This window comes from Neopelma chrysocephalum, unplaced genomic scaffold, assembly GCF_003984885.1.
Source record: "Neopelma chrysocephalum unplaced genomic scaffold, ASM398488v2 Primary Assembly neopelma1_63, whole genome shotgun sequence".
NCBI lineage: Eukaryota > Metazoa > Chordata > Aves > Passeriformes > Pipridae > Neopelma > Neopelma chrysocephalum.
The window spans coordinates 14,721,204-14,744,753 of record NW_020897720.1 but is presented as its reverse complement, the minus strand read 5'-3'; the positions used below and the strand labels follow the sequence as shown (position 1 = coordinate 14,744,753).

At 46.5% G+C, this 23,550-nt stretch overlaps 1 protein-coding gene across 3 annotated transcripts in view; it reads left to right on the top strand.

Moving 5' to 3' along the window:
* FNIP1 (folliculin interacting protein 1) overlaps positions 1-23,550 on the top strand; it is a 64,763-nt gene that overhangs the window by 36,791 nt on the left and 4,422 nt on the right. For 2 of the 3 annotated variants that reach the window (XM_027682673.1, XM_027682674.1), the window contains exons 4-16: positions 3,283-3,383; positions 3,634-3,708; positions 4,172-4,263; positions 6,781-6,864; positions 7,849-7,920; positions 8,727-8,862; positions 9,402-9,603; positions 9,990-10,075; positions 16,118-16,264; positions 18,171-18,340; positions 19,625-21,032; positions 21,383-21,551; positions 23,327-23,524. In XM_027682673.1, coding sequence (XP_027538474.1) covers positions 3,283-3,383; positions 3,634-3,708; positions 4,172-4,263; positions 6,781-6,864; positions 7,849-7,920; positions 8,727-8,862; positions 9,402-9,603; positions 9,990-10,075; positions 16,118-16,264; positions 18,171-18,340; positions 19,625-21,032; positions 21,383-21,551; positions 23,327-23,524 — 2,940 coding nt within the window. The remainder of the gene's footprint in view (positions 1-3,282; positions 3,384-3,633; positions 3,709-4,171; positions 4,264-6,780; positions 6,865-7,848; positions 7,921-8,726; positions 8,863-9,401; positions 9,604-9,989; positions 10,076-16,117; positions 16,265-18,170; positions 18,341-19,624; positions 21,033-21,382; positions 21,552-23,326; positions 23,525-23,550) is intronic. The other variant, XM_027682676.1, reaches the window with a different exon arrangement.

The following is a 23,550-nucleotide window of genomic DNA, read 5'->3' as shown; positions in this document are numbered from 1 at the left end:
CACTCAGAGTCTTACTGAGTTGAACTGATGTCTGGCTATGTGACTGTGCCACAGACTTCCAGCTGAAGTTGGTCTTCCACAACATATTTGTTGTAAACTATCCACTGCATTCATCAGACCCCTTCCCGGCTTCCCCAGCAAGTGAGCACAGAGCTATAAACACAAGAATTCTTTAATGCCCAATAAAAGTTTGTATCAGGTCTGCAGAAGGGCCCAAGTAAGTTTGTCCAGACATCACTCAGCCTGGCATTTCCTATGTTCTCACTGCTGTGTCTGTAACCTCAGAGGTTACTTAATGTATTTGCAGTATTTATAAGTTGTTTTGTTCGGGGTTTTTCGTAAAGCTGTAAATGGAAGCTCAAATAATACAATGCTATGGGACTTTTAAAATAGTTCTTTATGTTTTCTTGTTTAAATACACTTTGACTATATATAAGCAACTTTAAGTGCAATGTGAAACACGGGGGTTTTGTTCCAGGCTTCCATATTTGTAATTATGTCCCATGCAGATCCCTCAAAATATGATTAGAATCCATTAAGATGAAGCTGGACATGATTCCAAGCTTGCCCACAATTATTTGCACATTATGGCACTGATGTTGCCCCTTGTTCTTGCCAGTGCAGGCAGGACTGAAGGTCTTTCAGATTTGTTGATCACAACACTTGACGTTTATTTCTTCATTTTTAATTTTCAGATGCACTTGGTTATTGACAGGACAGTATGTACAGCAGGGGGAATATTAAATGCTGTAAATACATTCAGAAATGTAATTTCCAGATCATGCACATGTTACTGCCTCTAATATGCTAATGTGCACTCACTTGTGGGTATTTTATGATCAGTTTTTATGTGAGCTGTAACCATGACCTGGGGAGTTGGTTTGTGGCCAGGCTGGCAGTGCTGCTGGTTGTGCCCTTTTTGCCAGATGCTCCTTGGCTACGTTTTGTTTGAGTTTTTAATATTTAACCCCTTTCCTCAGTTGATTGCACTCTACTTTGGTCTTGAGTGACCTTTATTTTGCAGCATTAGAGGCCCGAAGAGTTGGGCTGTAACAGTGTTTCCATATTAAATGCATTAAATATGTGTCTTCTGTTACGCAGGGTAAAATTATTGTTATTAAGTGTAGATGAAATGCCAGACTGAACAGGCCATGGGCACATCTTATCACGCTCTTTGCCTTCAGCAGTGCTTGTCTATCTTTCAAAGGAAAGGGAAACCCCTGCAATTAAATTTGAAAGCAGCTGATTTTCACTTTAATTTGGTTGCCTGACAAAGAAAATCAATACTTTAAGATAAAGTATTTTTCCTCAGCTTTAGAATTAGATTTTCACAACAGCAGAAAGTTGAAATCAAAACCGACCATCAAGGGCTTGACATTTAATCAGAATTGTGTCCTTCATTTGGAGATCAGCAACAGATTTAAACCCAACAATCATAGTGTGTGGCTGTAGTAATTTGCAGTGTTCTCAAGTCAAGATTTCATGATGCTGGCAAACCTGTTATTTCCTAGAGCCATTAACATCTGTGCTGGGATTTCCTTGGAGCTGCTGGGTCATACTGACTGGTTTTAAATTCTGGTTTTTCCAGTAGTGCCTGCAGTGCACCTGGGCACTGGGATATCCTGGGAGGTGCAGATGGAAATTTCACCGAGGCCCAGCTAATGATCAGGTTTTGCCCTGTCATTGAACACTAACAAACCTTCCAATTGTATCCTCATTTTTATAACTGTGGTTGCTGCTTTTAGTGATTCTTGCAGGGATAGCAGATTTCAGAGGTTAATAGTATGGCTGTTAAAGTATCATCATCTTAATTGAGAGTGCTTGAGAAGAGCTAAAAATTGAGATGTGTTGTAAGTGTGTTGCCTTTTGGTTGATGAGCACTTCCTTGTTCCTGCCCTTGTTCTGCGGGTGAGTGTGAGCAGAAACCTCGAGTGGGATGTTCACAGCCCTCCTTGCTGCTGGTGGGAGCCCGTGGTGGGGACACCCTGTCCTTGGTTGTGCTCTGGGCTCGCTGTCTGACACTGGCACAGGCTTCCCAGAGGAGCTGTGGCTGCCCCATCCCTGGAATTGTTCAAGGAAAGGTTGGATGGGGCTCTGAGTAACCTGGTCTAGTGGGAGGTGTCCCTGCCCAAGGCAGGGGGTGAAACTGGGTGAGCTTTAAGGTCCCTTCCCACCTAAACCATTCCATCATTCTGTATTCCAATCCTGTGTAGCAATCTGGGTGAGGATCCTGGTTGTTCAGAGCTTGGATAAGGAGTATGAACACATGGCACTTAGCATTTTCCAAGCACAGGGTTGTTTCTGTGACTGGTTTTAGGGATCTTTGGGAAGGATTACTCCAAGGAAGTGGAATGCTATCACACATCTTGAAGGAAATGTGTTGCTGTCTTGCACAGTACCAAAGTAGTCACCTGTGAACTGGCTGAGCTCTGTGAGTCAGTGATCACCATATTTTAAATTAGTCAGGGCAAGGCACAAGTGGAGACCCAGCACTAATATCTGCCAGCCTAGAGATGAGACAGCCCTGGACTAAGGGACAGTAATCTCAGCCTTTGAAAGTACACAAATGAGGTGACAGTCAGCAGAACAGTCATCTCCAGCTGATTGCCCTGAGTGATTTTTTAATTTTAGGGTTTTGTTTGCAGAATTTGGCCTAGCCTGTGATGCAGCATAGTGACAGCCCTCTGGTATTTAGCCTGGTGCCTTACAGCAAGCTCTTGCCAACGGAGAAGCAGGAACTGCACAACCTTAGCCTGGCATCATGATGCTGGAGCTCTTTGCTGGTACCATCACGGGAGCACCAGGGAAAGAGTCATCCCATAAAAATACCATCCAAGGATAAGTTGTGAATCAGTGTTTGTCAAGAAAACACTGGTGCATCTTGGCTCCAGTGCACAGTCTGTCTAAGACCTCCAGTGAACTGGTGATTCTTCTTGTCAAGGAGAGGCAAGGTTTAAGCTTAATGGTTTTTATTCAGCAAGGTGTGTTATCTCATTCTTAAAACTTTAGTCCCCTGGCTCAATGCAGTTGGAATCTGCTTCCCCTCTCCCAGATGGGTTAGGTTTCTTGGATGGTTTTAGTGGTTGAGCTCACAGCCAATATGAAGATCACTTTCTGTGCTAGCATTGTCTTCTTTAAGCTGTTCACCTTAGCATGTTCAACAGTGATATTTTGCATGTTTATCTTTTAGATAAAGAATATTTTCCTGTCTTTTACACCCCCTAACAGAAGTGTGCTTCTAAAATGCTTAAACCCAAATGTTGTTGGGTTTGTTTTTTGCAGGGTTCTCGGTGCTCCTCAGATGCCAACATGCTTGGAGAGATGATGTTTGGCTCTGTGGCCATGAGCTACAAGGGCTCCACGTTGAAAATTCACCAGATCCGGTAAGATTAATGTTTTGCTGCTGGTGTTTTCAGAAGACTCCTTAGTGCTCCTGCCTACTGAACTGAATGGCACAAGTGCAGAGTAAAAGGGATTTCTGTGTCTGCCTTATCGTTTATTCTGATGTCACTTTTGAAACAAAAGGCCATTGTGTGGTGTGAAGGTCTATAAAATCTGGGGGGTTGTGGAATGGAAAGCCAGGCCTGCCTTGGCACTGTTTCTGACTGAATTCTCCCCTCCTACCTTCCTCAGCTCACCTCCCCAGCTCATGCTCAGCAAGGTGTTCACAGCCCGCACCGGGAGCAGCATCTACGGCAGCCTCAACACGTGAGTCCCTCCCAGCCTGTAGCCATTGCACATCAGCAGCTGAACGTAGGAACACACAAGACTTATTTTGGACCCTCCAGATTCTTTCTCTAAAAAAGTAACTTCTTGTTACATCCTGTCAGTAGCGTCCTCACCTTCCCCTCACGGTTGTCTTCACCTCAGTTTGCTCTCAGTGAATGAATGAACCATTCCTTCCGTGCTTGATATTGTAAGGTACAGAAGTGCCTGCAACAGGGGAAATTCAGTCCAAGATGAAAAAAAAGGTGTTACAAAAATATCTGGCTTCAGAGTTTAGTTTTCTGTGTGTTAACTGACCCACCTGAGAACATGGCTTATGCTCTGAAAGCTTTTCCTAGTGGAAGCCTGTGTTCTTACCTTGTCTGTTCCATTCAGGCTGTAATGAATAACATTTTGTTCTACTGAAATGCAAATCTCTGGTTTAAATGTTTTATATTTGTTATAGGTTGCAGGACAGTCTTGAGTTCATTAATCAAGACAGCAATACATTAAAGCCTGACCACAGTACAATTATGAATGGACTTCTTGGGAATATAGGTAATTACCAACAGATTTTATTTGCTGATATCTTTAATTGAGTAATCATAGGTTCTAGAATATGCAAGTCTTTTAAATAGAATCACATTTAAAAAAAAGCTAAAGATGTAATAGAAAATTAATGTTGGAGGAGTTCAGAGGAGAATGAATCAAGACTGTTCAGGGAATTAGCAGTAGCTCAGTATACACAGCTGTATATGTGTATATAAAATACATAATAGAAATATTTAGATATACTTCAGTGCAAATACAGAAAATGTTGGAAAATAACATTCTGTAGAACATCCTGAGCAGCACGTCTGGGGTCAGGCAGGATTGATTGTGCCTGGCTCAGCTCCCTGGTTTTATTTTCGTTAATAATTCTCATTCTGCTCTGTACTCTGCCCACCTGAGCACGTGTGGCCACGTGTTTCCTCCGAGTCTCAGCTAACCTTGCACAGCTGTGCTGCAGCTTTGGATCAGATTAGACAGAGTATCTTTGTGTTCTCTCCTCTGTCTGGCCATGGGAGTTAAGCAGTGTTGAGAAGCCATCTGGCATCCTTGGTTCTCAGCCTCCGTGGAAGGGCTGTGGGTGGAGGCCCCATGAACATTAGATAGCAAAGAGGGGAAGGTCTTCGCTCTTCCCTTTGGGAACAGCTGAGATGATAGTAGAGATACTGGGCTTCAGTGCTTCATTCCAGTAGTAGCCACCTGATTCATGGCTCTGCAGCACGTCCTCCCTTTCCCTTCATTTTGATTGTTGACTCTCCAAGCAAATGTCTGTTGTAGGTGGAATAAGGGGCTTCTTTTTAGAATTGCTTTCCAGAATGCTGCTCTATGTAAAATATGCTTTTATAGGGTTGGAAGTGAGGAGTGGATTTGATGGCTGTGTTACTCTTAACTGGGTTTCTGACTTTGATGTGGTCCTAATTCTTGGGAGTGTTTACTTCTCTCCTTCACACTGACTTTGATAAGACTGCTCCTAGGCATGGGCTTAAATGCTTTTCAGGCTCATGAGCTGTATACCTCATTAAAGTCATTCCCAACAGTCCATCTATAAGGGAAGCCAATTAAGGTTGCAAGAACTTTTTATCTATTAAATGCTCCCTGAACTCACTAAGGATAGTTTAAGAGGTGGCATTTTTCTTAATATTCAGTATTCCTTTCAGACTTCAATTGTGATTTTTTTACAGTGCATGAGGTGCCTGATCTAAGAGAGAGGAGATCACTTCACCTGCTTTTAGGGTTTGCTGTGGTTTGTGCTTGGCAAAAGTTTGCTGTATCACCAGAGAGATCTAAACTGCAAGTTCCAGTTCAGATAAGGCAGCTCTTAGGAGAGGACTCGGTGTGATTCAGGTGTAGGCAGTGCCTCCTGTGTCCAGCTCTGGGGTGAGGGTGACTCTTCCCCTCCAAGCAGCCCAGTGGCTGCCCTGAGAGCTGCCCAGGAGGTGTGGGCACCTCGGAGCAAGGGTGTGTGGCCAGAGGCACGAGGTTGCCTGCAAGGAGAGGATGCTGAAGTTTTCTTTGTGACTGAGCTGCACAAGTTTTCAGCAGTGTTTGTTTACAGTTCCCATTTGAGCACAGAGGGAACCCTGGGCAAAGTGGGGAAAGGAGTTAATCTGTAACTGCAGCGTTTCTAACAACTGTGCTCAGCAGCTCCTGACTCACCTGTGGCAGGAGAAGGGTCTATGTGTTTTGGTTGGGAACTATTTACAACGTGCTTTTTTTAGATACACTGGTTGAAAAAACAAACCAGCAGCTCTGGTCATGTGTTCCCTTTAATGAGTGAAGGCCTGAGAGAATGGAAGGGAGCTTTGAGGTGCAGCCTTCGTGTTTTGTATAATCCAAAAACTTTGAGTGGGCATTGGCTTCACATGTAGGAGAGGGGCTGGCAATTAACTCATTAAAGTGCTTTTTCTGACTTTGTGTACAGTAAATACACTGTTTTCTTGGTATATCTACAACCCAGTATTAGTTTTAAAATGAACTACTGAGACTGCTAACATTTATTTTCTCTGTGATCATTTCACTCAACTGATGTACTGACTGTTCTCAGAACAACTACTTCAGCCCATAATTTTCTGTTGGTTCTACTAAGATGAATTCCTGCCTGCCTTCTCCCCCTTCCCCTCTCCTCTTCAGCACCAGTGTTCCCAGCCACCCCACCACTGTGGATGTTAAAACAAACATTATACTCCATGATGAATCTCCTGTTTGTGATCAAGTCAGGCTTTGAGCCTGCATAAATTAATCATTTTTCAACCTTAAAAAAAAGAAGCCCTTTTGAGAAACCTCATCCTTGTATGGGAGACACTGGAAAGCTGGGTCTATTATGTGAATTCTATAAGTACTGTGCCGTCCAACTGCAGGACTTACCCTCACACCAGCCTTCTTGTCAGGCCTCAGAGCTGTTCTCTGCCTACGTTACTCTGCATTTATGTTGGCTCATATCTTCTCCCTGCCCTGGCCCCCTCCCTAGGGACTGTTCTGCTTTACTAACCTCATTCTCTCATGTGTATTTTACGTTTTGCCGTGTAGGTCTTTCCCAGCTTTGCAGCCCCAGGCGGGCATTCTCAGAGCAAGGTCCGCTCCGCCTCATCCGGAGCGCCTCTTTCTTTGCAGGTTTGCAGTGTGCTGTGTGCTGTGGGCTAGTCTAGCTGGGTGACAAACTGGGGGGGCGTTTGTAGTTCAGCCCTGGAAATAAGATTTCTTTTTTTTTTTTTTTTTAAATACAAAAAACGGGCAGCGATGTTTGCTCTCTTACCTTTTTGGATACATTCCTTAAATCCCCAGAGGACAACAGGCATTTAATAGTCCTCATTGGGGTTGTTTTGTTGCTTTGTTTTGAAAACATATATTTAAATATGGATTTTGTATTTCTGGAAATAATATTTCACAATGGTGTCAAGCTAATTTAATCTGGACTGGTTTCAACCAAACTGTAAAAACTAAACCTAACCTAGATTTACTCAAAATGGACATTTCTTGCTTTTAGGGGCTGGGTCTTATTTCCATGGCTGAGTAGTTTTATTTCACACACACATTTGTAAAATATATCACATTTAAAGACCATTGAGCCTGAGACACTTTTGATCTTGTGTATATGCAGACTCTGAATCTGGACAGCTTTTGGCTTAGTTGAACAACCAATGCACTGCTCACAACTCAAAAGTAATATTTTCTTCAAGACAGCATTGAAAATCCTTATGAAATTACATTTATAATACCTGAGAAAGCTGGTACATGAATGAAGTTGTGTTCATTTTGGGTTTTGGTGGTTTTTTGTCCATACACGGAGTACTACCAGTGGGACCAACATCCTCTTGGTACATTAAAATTTCATTGAAAATTATCTGTGTAAAGAAACAAAGTGTACTAGTTTCAGTTTGCACTAAAATAGGTGTATGGACTGGAGAAAAACACATACAGGCTTCTCAGATAAGTGTTTTGGCTTGTTCAGCTAAGCAGCCTTTCTTGGTGATGGCCTTGTGCAGTGCTGTTGATCTGAATTAATGAGCATGTTTTTGTTTCATTAATTACATGGAGATCTGCAAACAAGAAAGGAACAGTATATTCCCCTGCTAATTGGTATTCCTTGTTTTACAGTTCATAGCAACCCTATGGATATGCCTGGAAGGGAGCAGAATGAGGACAGAGACAGCGGTATAGCAAGATCTGGTAATGGCAGCTCCGTGTGTTAACCCCCTGCACTCCAAAAAGACTCAGTAATGTTGGTCACTGGGATCTCTGCACATCAGCAAATAGTGCTCCAATGGGATTGTTGTGGCTTGTTCTGTGTAACATTAATGATACCTCTCTGTACAGGAACAAATGGTGCTTCAGGCACCTCACAGGTAACCTGACAGCAGGGCCAATTATTAAAGCAAAGCAGATTAAATATTGAAATGAGCTTGCAGCATTTCTAAACAATGCTTGCTGCCATCTCCTTTCCAAATCAGGGAGGCCACGTTGGATGGGCCCTGAGCAACCTGGTCTAGTGGAAGGGGTTGGAACAAGATGAGCTTTAAGGTCCCTTCCAACCCAAACCAGTCTGTGACTTTGTGATTCCCTGACAATGACATTAAAACATGAATTTGCCTCCAAAACACCCCTTTCCTCCTCTCAAATTCGGGATGTTGGGCACTTGGGTTAGGATTGGAAGGGCTAATAAAGGATGTCATCAACATTATTCCTTTCCACAAAGAATTTATTTCCCAATACTCAGGTTGCTGAGCAAGGTACAGCCTGTGTGTTGCTTCTTATGTAAAGCTGCAGGACTGTGCCACCCTTGTAGTGCTTGTATGGCTTGTTAATGTCATTATAAACTGGTTATTTTTAGATAAGAAACACCGATAAGCAAAAGAGAAAGCGCTCGAGAAGCAACACCGGTATATCTTGAGGGGCTTCATTTAGCTGCTGGTGTTATTTTCCAAATGCTCTTTCTTCTGAGGAGAGATTTTTATTTATTCCTCTTGTTGTTGCAGCATCTCTTAGCAGTCTGCTCATCACTCCGTTCCCATCCCCGGGCTCCTCGTTTAACAAAAGCTGTGCTAGCAGCTACCAGCGGCGTTGGCGTCGCAGCCAGACGACCAGCCTGGAGAACGGGGTCTTCCCTCGATGGTGAGCTGGGAATTCAAATTGCTGGTTGCTGCCCATACATTTTCCCCCGTTGTCAGCTTGATTCTGCTCTTGCATATGTACATCTGCGCTCGCTGCTGCTCTCCGTGGGGTATTGACAGAGGTGTAAGTCAGGCTGATCTTTTTTAGTCTCTTGTTTTCCTCATGCAATTCATTGTTTTGCACTAACTGGAAAGCCTTCAGCAGCATGTAAATCTGTAGGCTGTGTTTTTGAGGATAAGAAGCCCTAAAATCCTACTCACAACACAAATTCTTGGCAGAGATGGGAGAGAACTAGAATACCATATTCTGATCCCACAAACGCTTTCAATCCGGTTCCAGCTTCTGTGATTGCAGGATCAGTTAATGGTTGCTTGTAAAAAATCACAGAGTGGATGTTGTCCAAGGTGATGATTTGACAACACATGCAAACAGAAGGTGTTTGCTGAAGTTAAATGTTCAAGAACTGAATTACACAGCAAACCAAGGTACAACTTTAAGCAGTGGATTACATTAACTTTCTCTTTTTTTCATGCTCCAAGGTCCATGGACGAAAGTTTCAACTTGTCAGATGACAGCTCTGGTCCAAGCCCGGGAATTGTTAGGAAGAAAAAGATAGCAATTGGGGTTATTTTTTCACTCTCAAGAGATGAAGATGAAAACAACAAATTCAACGAGTTCTTCTTCTCACACTTCCCTCTTTTTGAGAGTCACATGAACAAACTGAAGAGTGCAATAGAACAGGTAAACACGCTCGCTTTGGATTCCTGCCCTTGTACTGCTCTGTGTTCCCCCAGCCCTGTCAGATTTAATTCCTAACTCCTGTTGCTAGTTACAAAAGGTGGGACCAACTTGCTCTTGGGTGTAGGAATTGCATCACTGCAGTCAAAACTTTGAGCCCTTCTGTGCCTTAAATGATGAAATGCACAGAAGAAGCAGAAGCTGCAAATGTGCCTCACCTGTCTTCCCTCAGATAGGAAAGCTGGCACTTGTACCATCATTTTATCACTTAAATAAATTTTTTGCATGACCAGTTGCATGAAAGATAGAGGCAAACACATGACTTTGTTTTCCATCTTCTGTGCCTCTGAAGCTCTGTGTTACTCATCTGTTTAATGATTGCTTTCAAGGCTATGAAGATGAGCCGGAGATCAGCTGATGCCAGCCAGCGGAGTTTGGCCTATAACAGGATTGTGGATGCCCTCAATGAATTCAGGTGAGCAGTGTGACTTTTGTCTGTTCCTTCAAAAGCACAGTCTGTTTTAGAAGGACCTTCTTAGTGCAGGATAAGTAACTTACGATGTGTAAAGTCTTCTGCAAGTGTAAGTACGGCAAAGGTCTGGTGATATCAGGCCATTCTGGCCTGTCTGTGTTTTCAGATTTTGCCAAGTGTGTGTATCCATCAGGGGCTGGTGTGAACAGGGCACAGATGATCAATGTTTTCTGTGCTTTAGGTGGTAATGGAGCTCACAGTGACCTCTTAAATTATCTTTTATGGCCCGTTGAGAGGGGGAAAAGCATTGCAAAGCCATGTTTTGGAAATGATGTGTGAGCAAAGCTCACCCCGCTCTAAATTGTGCTCTAAAGGTGTTTCAGATAACCAGGTAGGAAAAAGGAGAGCTGTCTTTTCCCACAGTAAAATGCAGTGCTGTAATCTCTGGCTATCAGTACCTGCAGAGCCTCTCTGTTCAACAGTTAATATACAAATAACACAGATAAGCACATCCCTGGCATTTAGCTGTATTTTCTTTCCATAGTTGAAGTCATGGGGGGGGAGGGAATTAAGATGAAATCCATCTGTTTTGAGTGATTCATCTCCTCTCAGATGGGAGTGGCAGGGTGCTTCCTTTTACAACCACTGTAGAGCTACTTTTTAAAGACGTTATTGAAGACAGTGCTCTGATGTTATAAAAAGAAAATCCTGACATCAGGATGTATTTTACTAACAGTGAAGGATCCTGAGGGCTCACTTACTTTTCCACAATTCCACGTACTACCTGAGTGCCATGGATTAGGTGGTGCTGCAGGATGAAGGCACAGTATATTTTTTTTATTTTTTTTAGAAGCTCCAGGCAGTCACAAGGAAGGGCAGAGGATATGTTCTGTAGGGACAGGAGGCAGGGAAGAGGGAGCACGTGGGCCTGCGGTGAGAGGTGGATGGGATCAGCTGTGCCAAGAGAGGGAGCAGAGGGAGCTCGTGACTGGGAGCCGCTGATCCTGCCCAGGGGCCTGAGACGAGTTCAGCAACTGGGAGCAGCCGCCGTGGTTCTCTGCTCCCCCTGCTCTGCTCTGCCTCTCCCCCCTGCTCCCTCCCTGAGCCATTTCTCTGCCTTCCCACCCTCTCTTACACCCCCTCCCCCCCAGCTGTTTGCCCAAATCTCCCCCCAAAACATTCCCCCTCAAGATACCTCCAGCGGACTTTGCCCGTTCTCCTTTGTCCTTCCAAGTTAAACAGTTCCAGAGGGCTGGGGAGGGGCACTTATCCCGAGTCAAAAGGAGGAATAACAACCCTGAAAGCACAAGCCAAATCCCCCACGCTGGCTTTTCCTCCTGGAGGGGAGCTGAGCAGTGTGGAGCTGGGATGGGATGAGGAAGGGTGCTGTGGACAAGCTGAGGAGGTAGGTGCAGGTTGGCACTCTCCTGCACACCAGGAGCTGGGATCATTCCCATGACACAGCCCTTGCATAACCAGCACCGGGAGCATGTGTCCAACCACCAGTTTTATGCAGAGGTTTCCATGGTGATATAAATATTACTCCTTAATAGTGTAACGAGGTAAATTAAATCCAGTTTAATTTCATGGAAATTAATTTCCTGGGGCAGCAGCCTTTGGCAATTCTGGGTTTTGTTGGCTTTTTTAAGGGACTGCATTCAGAGGTGGGCAGCAGCCAGTGCCCCCAGCCCAGGCAGGGTCCTTGTGCCCCTGTGATATCCCCATTTCTGTGACAGGCAAGAGCCCCTTGCTTTTCCAAGCCATGCAGGATGTGTCTGGTAAGAAGCAAGAGGCATATTTAAATACTGCAGGCTGGATGCAAAGATGCTTTGGCACAGGTTCAGCAAACCCATTTAGGACACTATTATCTCTTTAGGCGTCTGCTTTCCCACTGAAGTCACGGGGAAGTCAGGAGCCGAGTCCTTTGGTGAACCTGAGACTTGTGTTGATTCCTGCCCTCTTAGCAAACTGTGCTGGAGGGAAGAAGGGTGCTGACTTCAGTGGGTTGGTGATTCTAAAATGTAATCCCGTGCTGGTTTAACTCATTGCAGTCTGGTTGGTCTTGGGGTGGCTTTAAAGGAGAATCTGGTTTGTTTGTTTGTTTTTCTTTAAAACCCCCACATTTTCAGAGGTGCCCAAGAGTAGCTGATGTGCAGTCTGGTGTTCAGAATAACCTCAGAGGAGTGGGGCGTGGGGGATGTGCTGCTGTGCTGATCAGAGAAGGGAGGAGGGAGCGTGCAGGAAAGGGGCTGTGGTTGGAGGTCACCCCACTGCCTGCAACAGAAATTTTAGGGAGCTGCCTGCAGGGTCAGCAGGCATTTATCTGCTGCTACTGGAGGATAGAGGGGGAGAAGAAAAGACAGCAAAATAGACCCTTGCTTTGCTCTTGTTGTCTCATGTAGGGAAAAACAAAGCTGCCTTCTCTGGAAGGCCCAGGCTGCTTCTGCAAATGGATGCTGTTGATAAATTTGCCATCGATTTGGTGCCCAGCTCCAGGCCTACCCTCGCATCATTAGTCACTTTACAGCAGTTTTTTAATTTTCTAAAGCACTGATGGGTTTAGCTATTAACACCTGACTTAGAGGCTTAGAACTCTCTGTGGATGTCAGCTGTGCAGACACATGACTTATGAAATAAGCTACTGTACTTGCATAAACATTTCAGCTCCCCCAGTCCCCGAGGCCGGCGCAGCACATTGATAACACAGATTATGCATCTGACTAATACCTGTGTGGCACAGACGCAGGCTGGCAAGGAAACCCTGATCTCGGGGCCTGGGGAAACACCTCTCTCTGCTTTCTGGCAGACAGATTTGATCCTATTTTCTGCCAGTAATTTTTAAGCAGCTTATGCTGCTGTGAACTGACTGGTGCGTTCTGCTCGGTGGTGCCAGCACGGGCACGGAGTCGCGGGGGCTCCCCTGCTCCTGCACTCCCTGCAGTGGGGATTGCCTTTGTTCACTTGCTCCTTTTTAAGGAAAAACCATCCTTGGAAGGAAGAAATGAGGATAAGGGAGCAAATGCATGTGAATGAAGCTTTATAAGCCGCTGGTGTTTTTTCTTTGCCGTTGTGTTGCGGCTCCTGAATAGCAGAGCAGCTCTGGGGGCGCAGTGCTGGGGGTCCGTGTGTTTTCCCTGGGAAGGAAGGGGTTGCAGCAGGATGCTCTCATCCGTGAGGAGCTGTCTGGCTCGTTTGGATTGCACAGCACCAGGGAAAGATGTCTCAGACTGGTACTGAAATGCGGGCCCAAGGCCAGGCTGGTTTGGGGTGTGTGTGGGTGAGGCAGGAGCAGCCGTGCTGTGCCATGGTGTCTGCAGGAGCAGGGCTGCTGCCTCGGTGCCATCTGTGCCCGCTGGGGCAGACCCCGGAGGGACTGGGGAGGGGTTTGCTCAGGGCTTCCTCTGCACTTGGCAGTTGGCTCTCCCGCCCTGTGGGATGTTAAGGTGTTTCCTGAGGGGCTCCCCCGGCCCCTGTGCCCGGTGCTGCAGTGCTGGGGCTGAGGTGCCTGTAAGCTCTGGGCTGGAGTTCAGCCTCCCGGAGGCGTTTCCAAATATAAACCCATTTAAATGCGCTGGAACCCTCAAAAGAGCAGAGTCTCTCATTAACTGAACTTTCCCTTTTGCTGGTGTGTGGGGGCGGCGAGGGAGGGAGGGAGGAGGGGGGTCTCCTGCTGCAGATGGCTGAGAGGAGAGGGGCCAACTGGGTTTTTAATGGTTGCTGTTTTTTAAAATCCAGTTAACTTCCCTGCAGTGTTCGGGGAGGGTTTCTCGGGTTTTTATGTTTTGTTTTGTTTTCGTTTTTGCCCTTTCCTTACTGGCAGGGGAGCGTTTCCCTGGGTGTCTGCAGAGCTGGGAAGCAGTTAATCCTTGCCCTTGGTCTCTGTGCCATTGCTGCCTGCGCTGGCATGGAGGGTTCCCTGCACTGCAGTCACATGCCTGCTGGCCAGGGGCCAGGGCAATCTGATCTGGCTCGGAGGAAACACTATCAGCTGCAGATGCAGCCAGGGTTACCAGAATAGTAAATAACGAATCACAAGACTCAGGCTATCTTTTCAACGAAAACAAATATTTTAATATGTTGGTTTTAGTATAGAAGTAGTTTCTTTTTTCAAAACAGCCGTGCTGCAAGAGGCTTGGCTCGGGTTAGTTTGCATAGGAAGGAGAAACAAGCTGTATTTTACGTTAAATTCTGCTGTTTATCTTCAGCTTCTCAGGTCAGCTGTGTCTGGGGGGTGTAGGTCTTGAGACTTGTTTTGAGCTTTGAAGCCCCTGGACTTGGGGTTTCTCCTTTTCCTGGGGCCTCTTTAACATCCCCTCCAGTTAATGAGCTGTGAACAGAAAGCTTTCCCTTAATAATCCCATCCCTAGTCCCAGCTTGCTCCTGCAGAGGAATGAAATCCCAGTGCCCCGAGCCCCTGTGCTGCCAGAGACCCCCTGTCCCCTGCATGTGGCAGTGCTGGTGCCCCACTCGTGCCCAGTCTGGCAGGACTTTGTGCCCAGTCTGTCACCAGGCTGGGCTTTCCTGCCAGGAGAGGACCAGGAGCAGGGGGTAACATGGAGCAGTGACCCAGCAGCCAGCAAAGCCTCTGGGGGCTGGGCAGTGCAAAGGTAACTCAGCTGTCCCTCTCTCCAGCCCACTGGCTGCTTTCTGGTGTTCTCATCATGCCTTTGGCAGTGGAGGGTCTGAAGTGGTAACCTTTGAGGAAGACAGGGTTGATTTGGACTACTGTGAGCGCACAGAATGCATTTTGTATGTGGTGAACACCAGTGGAAAAAATAAGGCAGAGAATGGCACTGCCCCCTCCCCTCCCTCCCTCTGGAGCAGCCCCAGTGACTCCAGTCACCTTCAGTGCCCTCTGGGGAGCTGCTCTGGGGGTCTTGTCCCCACCCAGCTGCTTCTCTGCCAAATAACTGAGGGGTAACTCCTTCCTCCCCTGGGAGCCCCCGTGCCAGGGCTGGGATGTGCTGTGCTGCTGCTGACATGCTGCTCTCACTTCCTGGGAGTTGCACTTTAAACACTAAACCACAGAAGATTTGGCAGCTGCTGCTCGAGTGTGTTTGCCTGCCTGGCGTGCACAGCCATGGCTTTACTTCTGGAAGTGTCCATAAATTTTGAGACCAAGATATGCAGAGAAGATCTTTATAAACCAGGGGGTGGTACTAGGGATAATGGGATAATGTAAATCTTTGTCTTGTAAAACAAAAATACCTCATCTAGAAAAAGTAGTGCATTAAGTGGGGAGAAACTTGAATTGATCAGTCATTTCCCTTGTTCTTTTGGGTTTTTTCGGGCTTACATTTTTACTGTGATAAAAATAAAGGTTCCCATAGTGTCATAACGGAGGCTTTGTAGTTAAAACTAAACTATAATTTAGTTTAGATTTTCAAGAGTTTAACAGTAATCTGAGGGGTTTTAATCTGGTATTTTACTGCAGAACCAAATTTTTAATCATAGATTTACTGTCCTCTGTAGAGTCAGAAAGGATGTGGGTGAGTGTGTAACCTGAACAGCCATGGGGTGACTTTGACTCTCACACTCTCTATTTAAAGCTAAAGAGGTGAGCTGCTCCCCTGCTCTACACATCACACTTGGGTGGGTTTGGCCTTGAGATACACCAAGTTTTTAAAGCAAGGAGGAAGTTAAGGTATAAGTCAGATATAGATAAACTTGTCCTAGTCATAAATAAAGCAGAAGTGTGCTTTGAATGAAGTGGAGAAAGCAAGGACATAACAGCAACAAGAAATCATTCCTTCTGCAGTCAGGGCAGGGCAGCTCTTGGCTTGTGGCAGGGAGTGTTGCTGTGTTTGGGATCAGTTCAGGTGGATGCAGGAGGAACCTGTGAGGTTCAGCTCTCCCTGGTGAGGGGTGAATTCCAACTATTGAACGAACAACATGGTTTGGATGATGGTGGACGAGAGAAATTTTGTTTCTGATAGAAACGACAGCTGGAACTAAATGTTGCAGTGAATTCCTTAAGCTGGGATCTCTGCCTTTCGTATCTTTTTTTTTGTTTAGCCTGCTGGATGGTTTGGTTTTGTTTTCTAGGACGACAATTTGCAACCTGTACACGATGCCCCGGATCGGGGAGCCCGTCTGGCTCACCATGATGTCAGGGACACCTGAGAAGAACCAGCTCTGCCATCGCTTCATGAAGGAGTTCACCTTCCTGATGGAGAACGCTTCCAAGAACCAGTACGGTGGATTTTAGTTTTTAAACGACATATGTGGTTGTGCCTTTTCGTTTCAAACCGAATTTCGAATTGGTTGTTAAAATCCTGGCAGTCAAAGAATCAAAAGGCCATCCATAAATACTTTCTCTTTAACACAAAAAAGAAATAAGAAATCATCTCATTACATTCCTGCTTCCCCACAATCCTCTAAATTTTGGTAGAGGCTGAACATCTAAAACACATCCATAGGAAGCATGTGATGGGTGTGGATGTCTGGAAGTGGGTGAACATACCTTACGAAATGCACTAATCTACCTTTCAGAATCAGTTGTCATATGATGAGCAGGGTTAGACATTCAGGAAGAGCTGTTTCTGTAATACTGTCTGACCACAAATTGCTCTTAAACCTTAAATCATTATAAATGCCACTGGTGTGCTGATCAGTGCTCACTTCTCTGGCCTCAGGCCCCGGCCCTGAGCGGGTGTTGAAAACTGAGAAAGTTCCTGATAAACTGGGGAGAATCTGATAAATTTACTCTTATGTCAACACTTCATCCCCTTTCCCCAGGGCACGAGTAGGGGAAGTTTTTAAAGCATTTGGCTCCAGTGAGGTCCTAAAACGAGCACGGACGTGTGCTGGGTGGGAATGGCACTGGCAGAGCAGCTGCTTCTCCCTTTGCAGGGGGGGAAGGGGAGGCTCAGGGAAGGGGCTGCTGCTCCCATCCTCCAGCTCTGCCACCACCTTTGTCATCTCTTCTCTCCCCAGTAGTCAGTGTGGTCCTGCTCCTGCCCCAGTGCAAGGGGGGAAACCACAGGGAACTGTGAGGGGTTCAAATGTGTTTTCTTAAAATCAGTTCCTGCTTCAGTGGAAGTTTCTTTCCTGGGCCATCCTGATCCTTGCCATTCTGAGCCCTACATATCTTGGTTACATTTAAATGGTCCTTTATTTGGGTTTGTTTGCTTTATTTTAAATACAGTAAGATTTACAGTGATGGAAGCAAGAAGAAATTATGTTCTGTATCCTTTCCAATCCAGTTTTAAATCTCCTCCCCTCCTTCGGCTGTCTCCAGTGAGGAATTGGCTACATGGAAGCTGTAGGGTTCCTGATGCTTGTAAACTATTCAAATAATGTTATTTTGAGGCATTTGACTGTTTTCCTCCCCACACCTGAGCTGCTGAGGCATCTGTTGGCGTGTGGAGGCTCCTGGGCCCTGCTCCTGTCAGGAGAACTGACTGGGAAGGGAAGTTCCCTCCACGGAGCAGAGACCATGCTCTATCATTGCAATAAATCAGATAGTTAACGTTTTTCAGAAAGGTTTTTAACCTTAATTTCTTAGCTAGTGAAAACTGTTCTGCCAGCATAAGGGCACAGCTTCTCTGGCTGAGCTACAGAACTTTGGGGGGGTTTATTTTTGAAAGGAGTGGCTTTGTGTGCTGAAATTGCACAACAGTTGTGTGAACGAGCACAGCACCCAGCTATTGTACAGGTTTGGTAGTGACAGCCTTCCTTCTCATCCATAGTCACAGATCTTGTGGGTTTGGGATCTCCTTGGAGTGCAGAGGCCACACAGTGCCACTGCTTTCTTAGAGTGAACAGAATAAGTTGGTTTTGAGATGTTTCACAGCGTAAAACTTGCAAAATAGGAAGTCTCGTAGTTGTTGCCAAACAGAGGAACTGAGATGCCACAGAGGTAAAAATTTCATGTTACTTTAAATGCGTGTTCTAAGAAAGAGCCTTGCAGGGGTGGGAGGGAGGGTCCAGCCACCCCTTCTCTCCCTGAAAACCAGGACTGAAGGGATGATCTGTGCTGACTTTGTCAGGTTGTTTCTGCAATCCTTGATCCATCGAGACTGTGGAGCTGCTGTCAGTTTAACATCCTGAGTGTGTACCTGGAAAAAAAACCCAGTGCTGGACGTTTTGCTTTCAGGTTTTTGCCAGCTTTGCTGACTGCAGTGCTGACTAACCACCTGGCCTGGGTCCCCACCGTCATGCCCAACGGGCAGCCACCCATAAGGATCTTCCTGGAGAAGCATTCTTCCCAGAGCGTGGACATGCTGGCCAAAACCCACCCCTACAACCCTCTGTGGGCACAGCTTGGTACGTGGCAATCACCTCTAAACCAGCTTTACAGGAATGGGTTTATGATGCTTGTTACTTCCCTCCCAAGTTATTGATTTCTTAATTCAAAATGAGACAAAAAGTGTGTATTTCCAGCTTAGAGGTGGTCACTGTATTTTTTTTTTTATATGTGCTCTAGTCTCTTAAGGCATTATGCATGGTAAAATGTTAGCCCAAAAGTAAAGCCCTCTTTAGTCACCTCTGTGGGGTCCCTTAAGGTCACCTGTCCTGGTGCTGGTGGAGGATTCCAGCTCTCCCCTGGCCCTCCATCTAGAAGGAAAATCCATTTTTAATTTTTGGGATGCTGCTGTCAATAAGCCTCATTCTAGAAAGAGAAAATCGAGGAAATCCATCTTTTGATCAGAAATGAACACACTCTTAATATAATGGATTGATGCAGAACAGGAAATCATGGCTCAGCAACCTCCTGGGAAGGTCTCAAAGCCCAGGCAGTGTAGCTGGTCATACTGTCTGCTCATTGCAAGCAGAGGAGGGGAGATAAGGTCAGAATGCCCTGCTCTGCACACACACTCTCCTGGAATTTGGTTAGGGAAGGGAAGGGAGAGTTCTGTGAGGTTGTCTGTTCTGGTACAGGCAAGAATGGTCAGGGAGTTGGCAAGAACTTGATTTCAGAGCTCATGGGACTTGAGGGACCCGCTGTGGTTAGAGTGGCATTTGAGGCCTCTTGGGCCCCTTGTCCCCTCGTCCCTGCAGTGCCCTAATACCTCCAGAACACACAGGCACCTGCCCAGGTGACTCTGGATGCAGTCAGAACACCCCATCCAACCCATGGCAGAGCTCAGGGAGGGGAACAGAAGGAGGTTGGCTCCAGCCATGCACCTGCCACCATCACTTTTTGCCCTCGTTCCTGGCATAGGTTTGCTTCTTTTACAGCTTTCTCTTGTGGGTAAAAGTTCAGCCCAGTTTCCAGCCTCTCCAGGGTAGGTGGATGCAGATGCCTCCTCTCTCCCATGGCTATATAAGGATCCCAGGAGATGAGCCTCCAAAGCTGGAGTGAGGTGGTCCCTGATGTGTGAGATCAGATGTCCCCCTGACCAGTGGCTCACCTTACAGACTGATACCAACAGCATCTTTGGGATTCTATCTGTTGAAAACAAAATAGAGCATAGCTGTCATCACTCTGCTGCTTTAGTATTTCTCTGTTGTAGACCTGGCCTTTGAAAACCAGCCCCAACAATTGCTGTTAGGAGAATAATTTATTGCAAAGATGCCAAATAATTGTGTGTTTATGTCCTGTCCTAGGTGACCTGTATGGGGCTATCGGATCACCTGTGAGATTGGCAAAAACAGTTGTGGTTGGCAAAAGGCACGACCTGGTCCAGAGATTGCTTTACTTCCTCACTTACTTCATCAGATGCTCTGAACTTCAAGAGACACATCTTCTAGAGAACGGGGAGGACGAGGCCATCGTCATGCCCGGCACTGTGATCACCACCACGCTGGAGAAGGGAGAAGTGGAGGAGTCTGAGTATGTGCTTGTCACGATGCACAAGAACAGGGGCAACCTGCTGCCCACGGAGTCTGAAGAGACGAGAACCGCCAACTGCAGCTGTAAATACTGCAAATGCCCCCCTTCCCTGGCACAGAACATAGAAGGGGTTCCACAGCACGAGCGAGAAGACACGCAGAGCACTCCCAAGGGAGAGCTGGAAACTTCCTCCGACGAGAGCAGAACCATCGTCCCCGACGACGGGCAGGAGGATGCCGTGGATGTGAAGCAGCCGAGGCCCTGCGTGGACACCCAGCTGGAGACTGTGGTGTGCACGGGGGCGGCTGCAGGGCCAGACTCTGGAGTGGAGGCCCCGGGGAGCGCGTGGAGGGGCGAGGAGGGGCTGGAGCCGGGCAGCCCCACGGGCGGGGGCACGCGGACACCCGGCATCGCCGTGGAGAAGAAACCCCCCGACAAGCTCTTCTGCGACGCCTTCCCCTGCCCCGCCGAGGCCCAGACAAAGGTGACTTTCCTCATCGGAGATTCCATGTCACCTGACTCAGACATCGAGCTGAGGAGTCAGGCAGTAGTGGAACAAATTGCCAGGCATCACAGCCCGCCAGCAGCGGAGGCAGCAGTGTCTGCTGATCAGAACTGTGAAGCTAAACAAACTGTTGAGGACCAAAATAGAGACTGTGGGACAGCTGAACCCTTTCCTCAAGTTGCTAGTGAGCATCAGAGCTGGAACCCAAACCCGTGCAGTGCTGAGAGCATGAGCCTGTTTGACGAGTATTTCACTGATGACAGTTCAGTTGAAACCCGGACTATTGATGATATTCCAGGGCAAGCAGCGACGGACCTTCTTGCTCACAACAGTAGTTTAGAGTTTTCTAAAAAGCTGTGTACAAAGGCTTGCAAACCACCTAGTGAATTTTGTAAATTCATGGACTCTGTTCGACAGGAGACCTACAAAAACTGCTTTAATGAGCAGGACCAAAGAGAGAAAATCTCTATTCGTGTCCCCCATGGGGACAGAGAAAACGTAGAGAAAAAAGTCGCCCCAGGGATTGATTGGGACATTCCAAGAAATGAGAGTTCAGACAGTGCCCTGGGTGACAGTGAAAGTGAGGATACAGGCCATGATCTAACTAGACTGGGCAGTAACTATTATGGAGGAGAGCAAGAAGATTGGGCAGAGGAATATGAGATTCCCTTCCCTGGGTAAGTACTGTTCAGCAGTAACACAGCCTAAAAAAGATGGAGCCTCTTCTCATGTCACATGTTTGGAGGACTGTAGCCTAACTTGGCATCAGGGTTGGAAAAGTGTCTCTTGAGCTTGCTGGTTGTTAAGGAATATGGAGAGATCAGTGGTCTGGAAAAAAGTATTAATTGTGCATTGTGATCTTGGCCTGTGTTCTCTGCTTCCATGACTGCAAAAGCTGACTTTAAACTCCTTAAAAAGTGCTTGAATGGAAGTTAGAAGAGCTATGATAAAAGTGGAAATGCAACCTCTCTGCAAGCTGAATTTGCTGTTTATTGTTGTACATCTCTTTGATATGCCTTTCTTACAGGTCAAAATTAGTTGAAGTGAACTCTGTCCAGCCCAGTATTGCCAACTTTGGAAGATCCTTACTAGGAGGCTACTGTTCATCTTATGTCCCTGACTTTGTTTTGCAAGGAATAGGAAGTGATGAAAAGCTGAGGCACTGTTTGGTGTCAGATTTGTCTCATGCTGTGCAGGTAATTAAGCTATATTTGGTAAATGTATTTCTCACAGTAGGGGGAGGTAAATGTTTTTGAACACACAAACCTGCTGGTAGTGGAAATATTTACCGTCGCAGCTCCTGTCACGTTTTCCCAGTCCCAGGTCACCAATTTTTTCCTCTTCTCTCAGTTCATGTATCTGAAAAACGTGGGTGTTTCACTGCAAATCTGGATCACAAAAGATTAGACTCCCACTGAAGCCAGTTGGGAGGCCCTTGCCTTGGGAAGATGGATCTTGGTGCTGAGCCATAGAGGAATCATCGTCTCCTGTAGGCAGGGCAGGTGGTGGTTGTGTGCCCACAGGATGGGATGATGTTAAACCAGCCCAAAAGCTGAGGTTGTGCATCTCTTCCTGGGCAGGGTCTTGCTGCAAAGGTGCAGAAGCTCCCCTTGCTCCCTCCTCTGTCCCTGCACGTCTGACCAATGTGCTTGTGCAGCAGAACGTGTCCTCCACAGTGAAGCCACCAGGAATGCTTAATATTTTGGGGGCATTTCTCCTTCTTTAGGGTTGTAGTCCATGTGTCCGGTGGTGATGGCTTCACTGGAAAAGGAGAAACCAATGTAAAGATAATTGTCCAAAGGGGACTTGTGCTACTCATGTGTGCTGGTGATCCATCATCTCTTCTCCACAGAAGCTTTTCCCTGGATGAACTGGGGCATGACTGGGAATCATTTCCTACCTGTTTAAGTCCCCAGGAAAGGAGTGGAAAGCGGGCTGTCACTGAAAAGTGTGATTCTGCTCCCCTCTAGTTTATTCCCAGGGGAATGGGGAAAAACCCCAGATGTGCACAGGTTGGGGAGCAGCCGCTTTCCTGAGAGCCTCCAAAACATCCCCCTTTTCCATCTTCTCACATTAACAACGTGCATCAGACCTGTGGCTCTTCCCCACATTTCATCTCCTTCCCTTGTGCCCAGCTCCACAGGGAATGAGTTTTTCTCCCTGGGTGGTTGTTCCAGGGGCTGGTTTAAGCCACATGTTTAAGCCATTTGGGAAGTGTAATTGAATTTCAGGCAGTAGAGGCAGCAGCGTGAGGTACCTGCTGCTGTGGGACAGATGTGGCTGAAACACAGCCTGACTGAGCCAGATTTTTATGCTTCTCTTCAAGTACAACAGTAACTGCATCCCAGCACTGTGTGAGGTCCCTGTGGGACTCTTTGGAAGGAGGTGCTTCCTAACAGTCCAGGCCAAAAAAGGTATTGGGGAAGGACAGTGGGTTTCTAAATACTCCCCTTTTCAATCCCCTTTTCACGGCTTGGGAGAGGTGCAGCACCAGCTGGAAGGAATGGCGAGGCACAGGCTTGGTTCCTGACTCCCTCTGCTGGCCTCCCATGAAGGGAAACCAGTGACAACTGGGAGTGACCCGACCTTGTTAACACAGCCGTGCTGAACAGCCAGTTGGATTTTTGGTACTTTCAGTTTTAGGAGTTTAAAATATACTTTAGATATGTCAGAACTCTTTATGTCAAATATCAAAATATGTAACTGTCAGCCAGTGACACACTTTTGAGCCTGGGAGGGAAGGTAGAATAGCCACCATCCTTCTGAGACTGTGCCCTGCTCACAAAACCCCTCTGTTTAATGGATGGAGTGCAGCGTGGGCACATGCAACTGGATTTTAGGGGAAGCAGTGTCTGGGATGCTATCCTGCTGTCCAAGGGTGCTATCCTGCTCTCCAGGATGGGGATGTTTTGTGAAAAGACCGTTGCCATTTGTCATTCTCAGGGTTCTGCTGTTCATTTTCTGTTCCCAGCACCCTGTTCTGGACGAGCCCATCGCAGAGGCCGTCTGCATTATTGCAGACACGGACAAGTGGACGGTGCAAGTGGCCAGTAGCCAGAGAAGAATGATTGACAATAAACTGGGAAAAGAAGTGTTAGTCTCCAGTCTCGTCTCCAACCTGCTTCATTCCACTCTTCAGCTTTACAAGCATAATTTATCTCCAAACTTTGTAAGTCTGAATGGCAATCGAGAGGG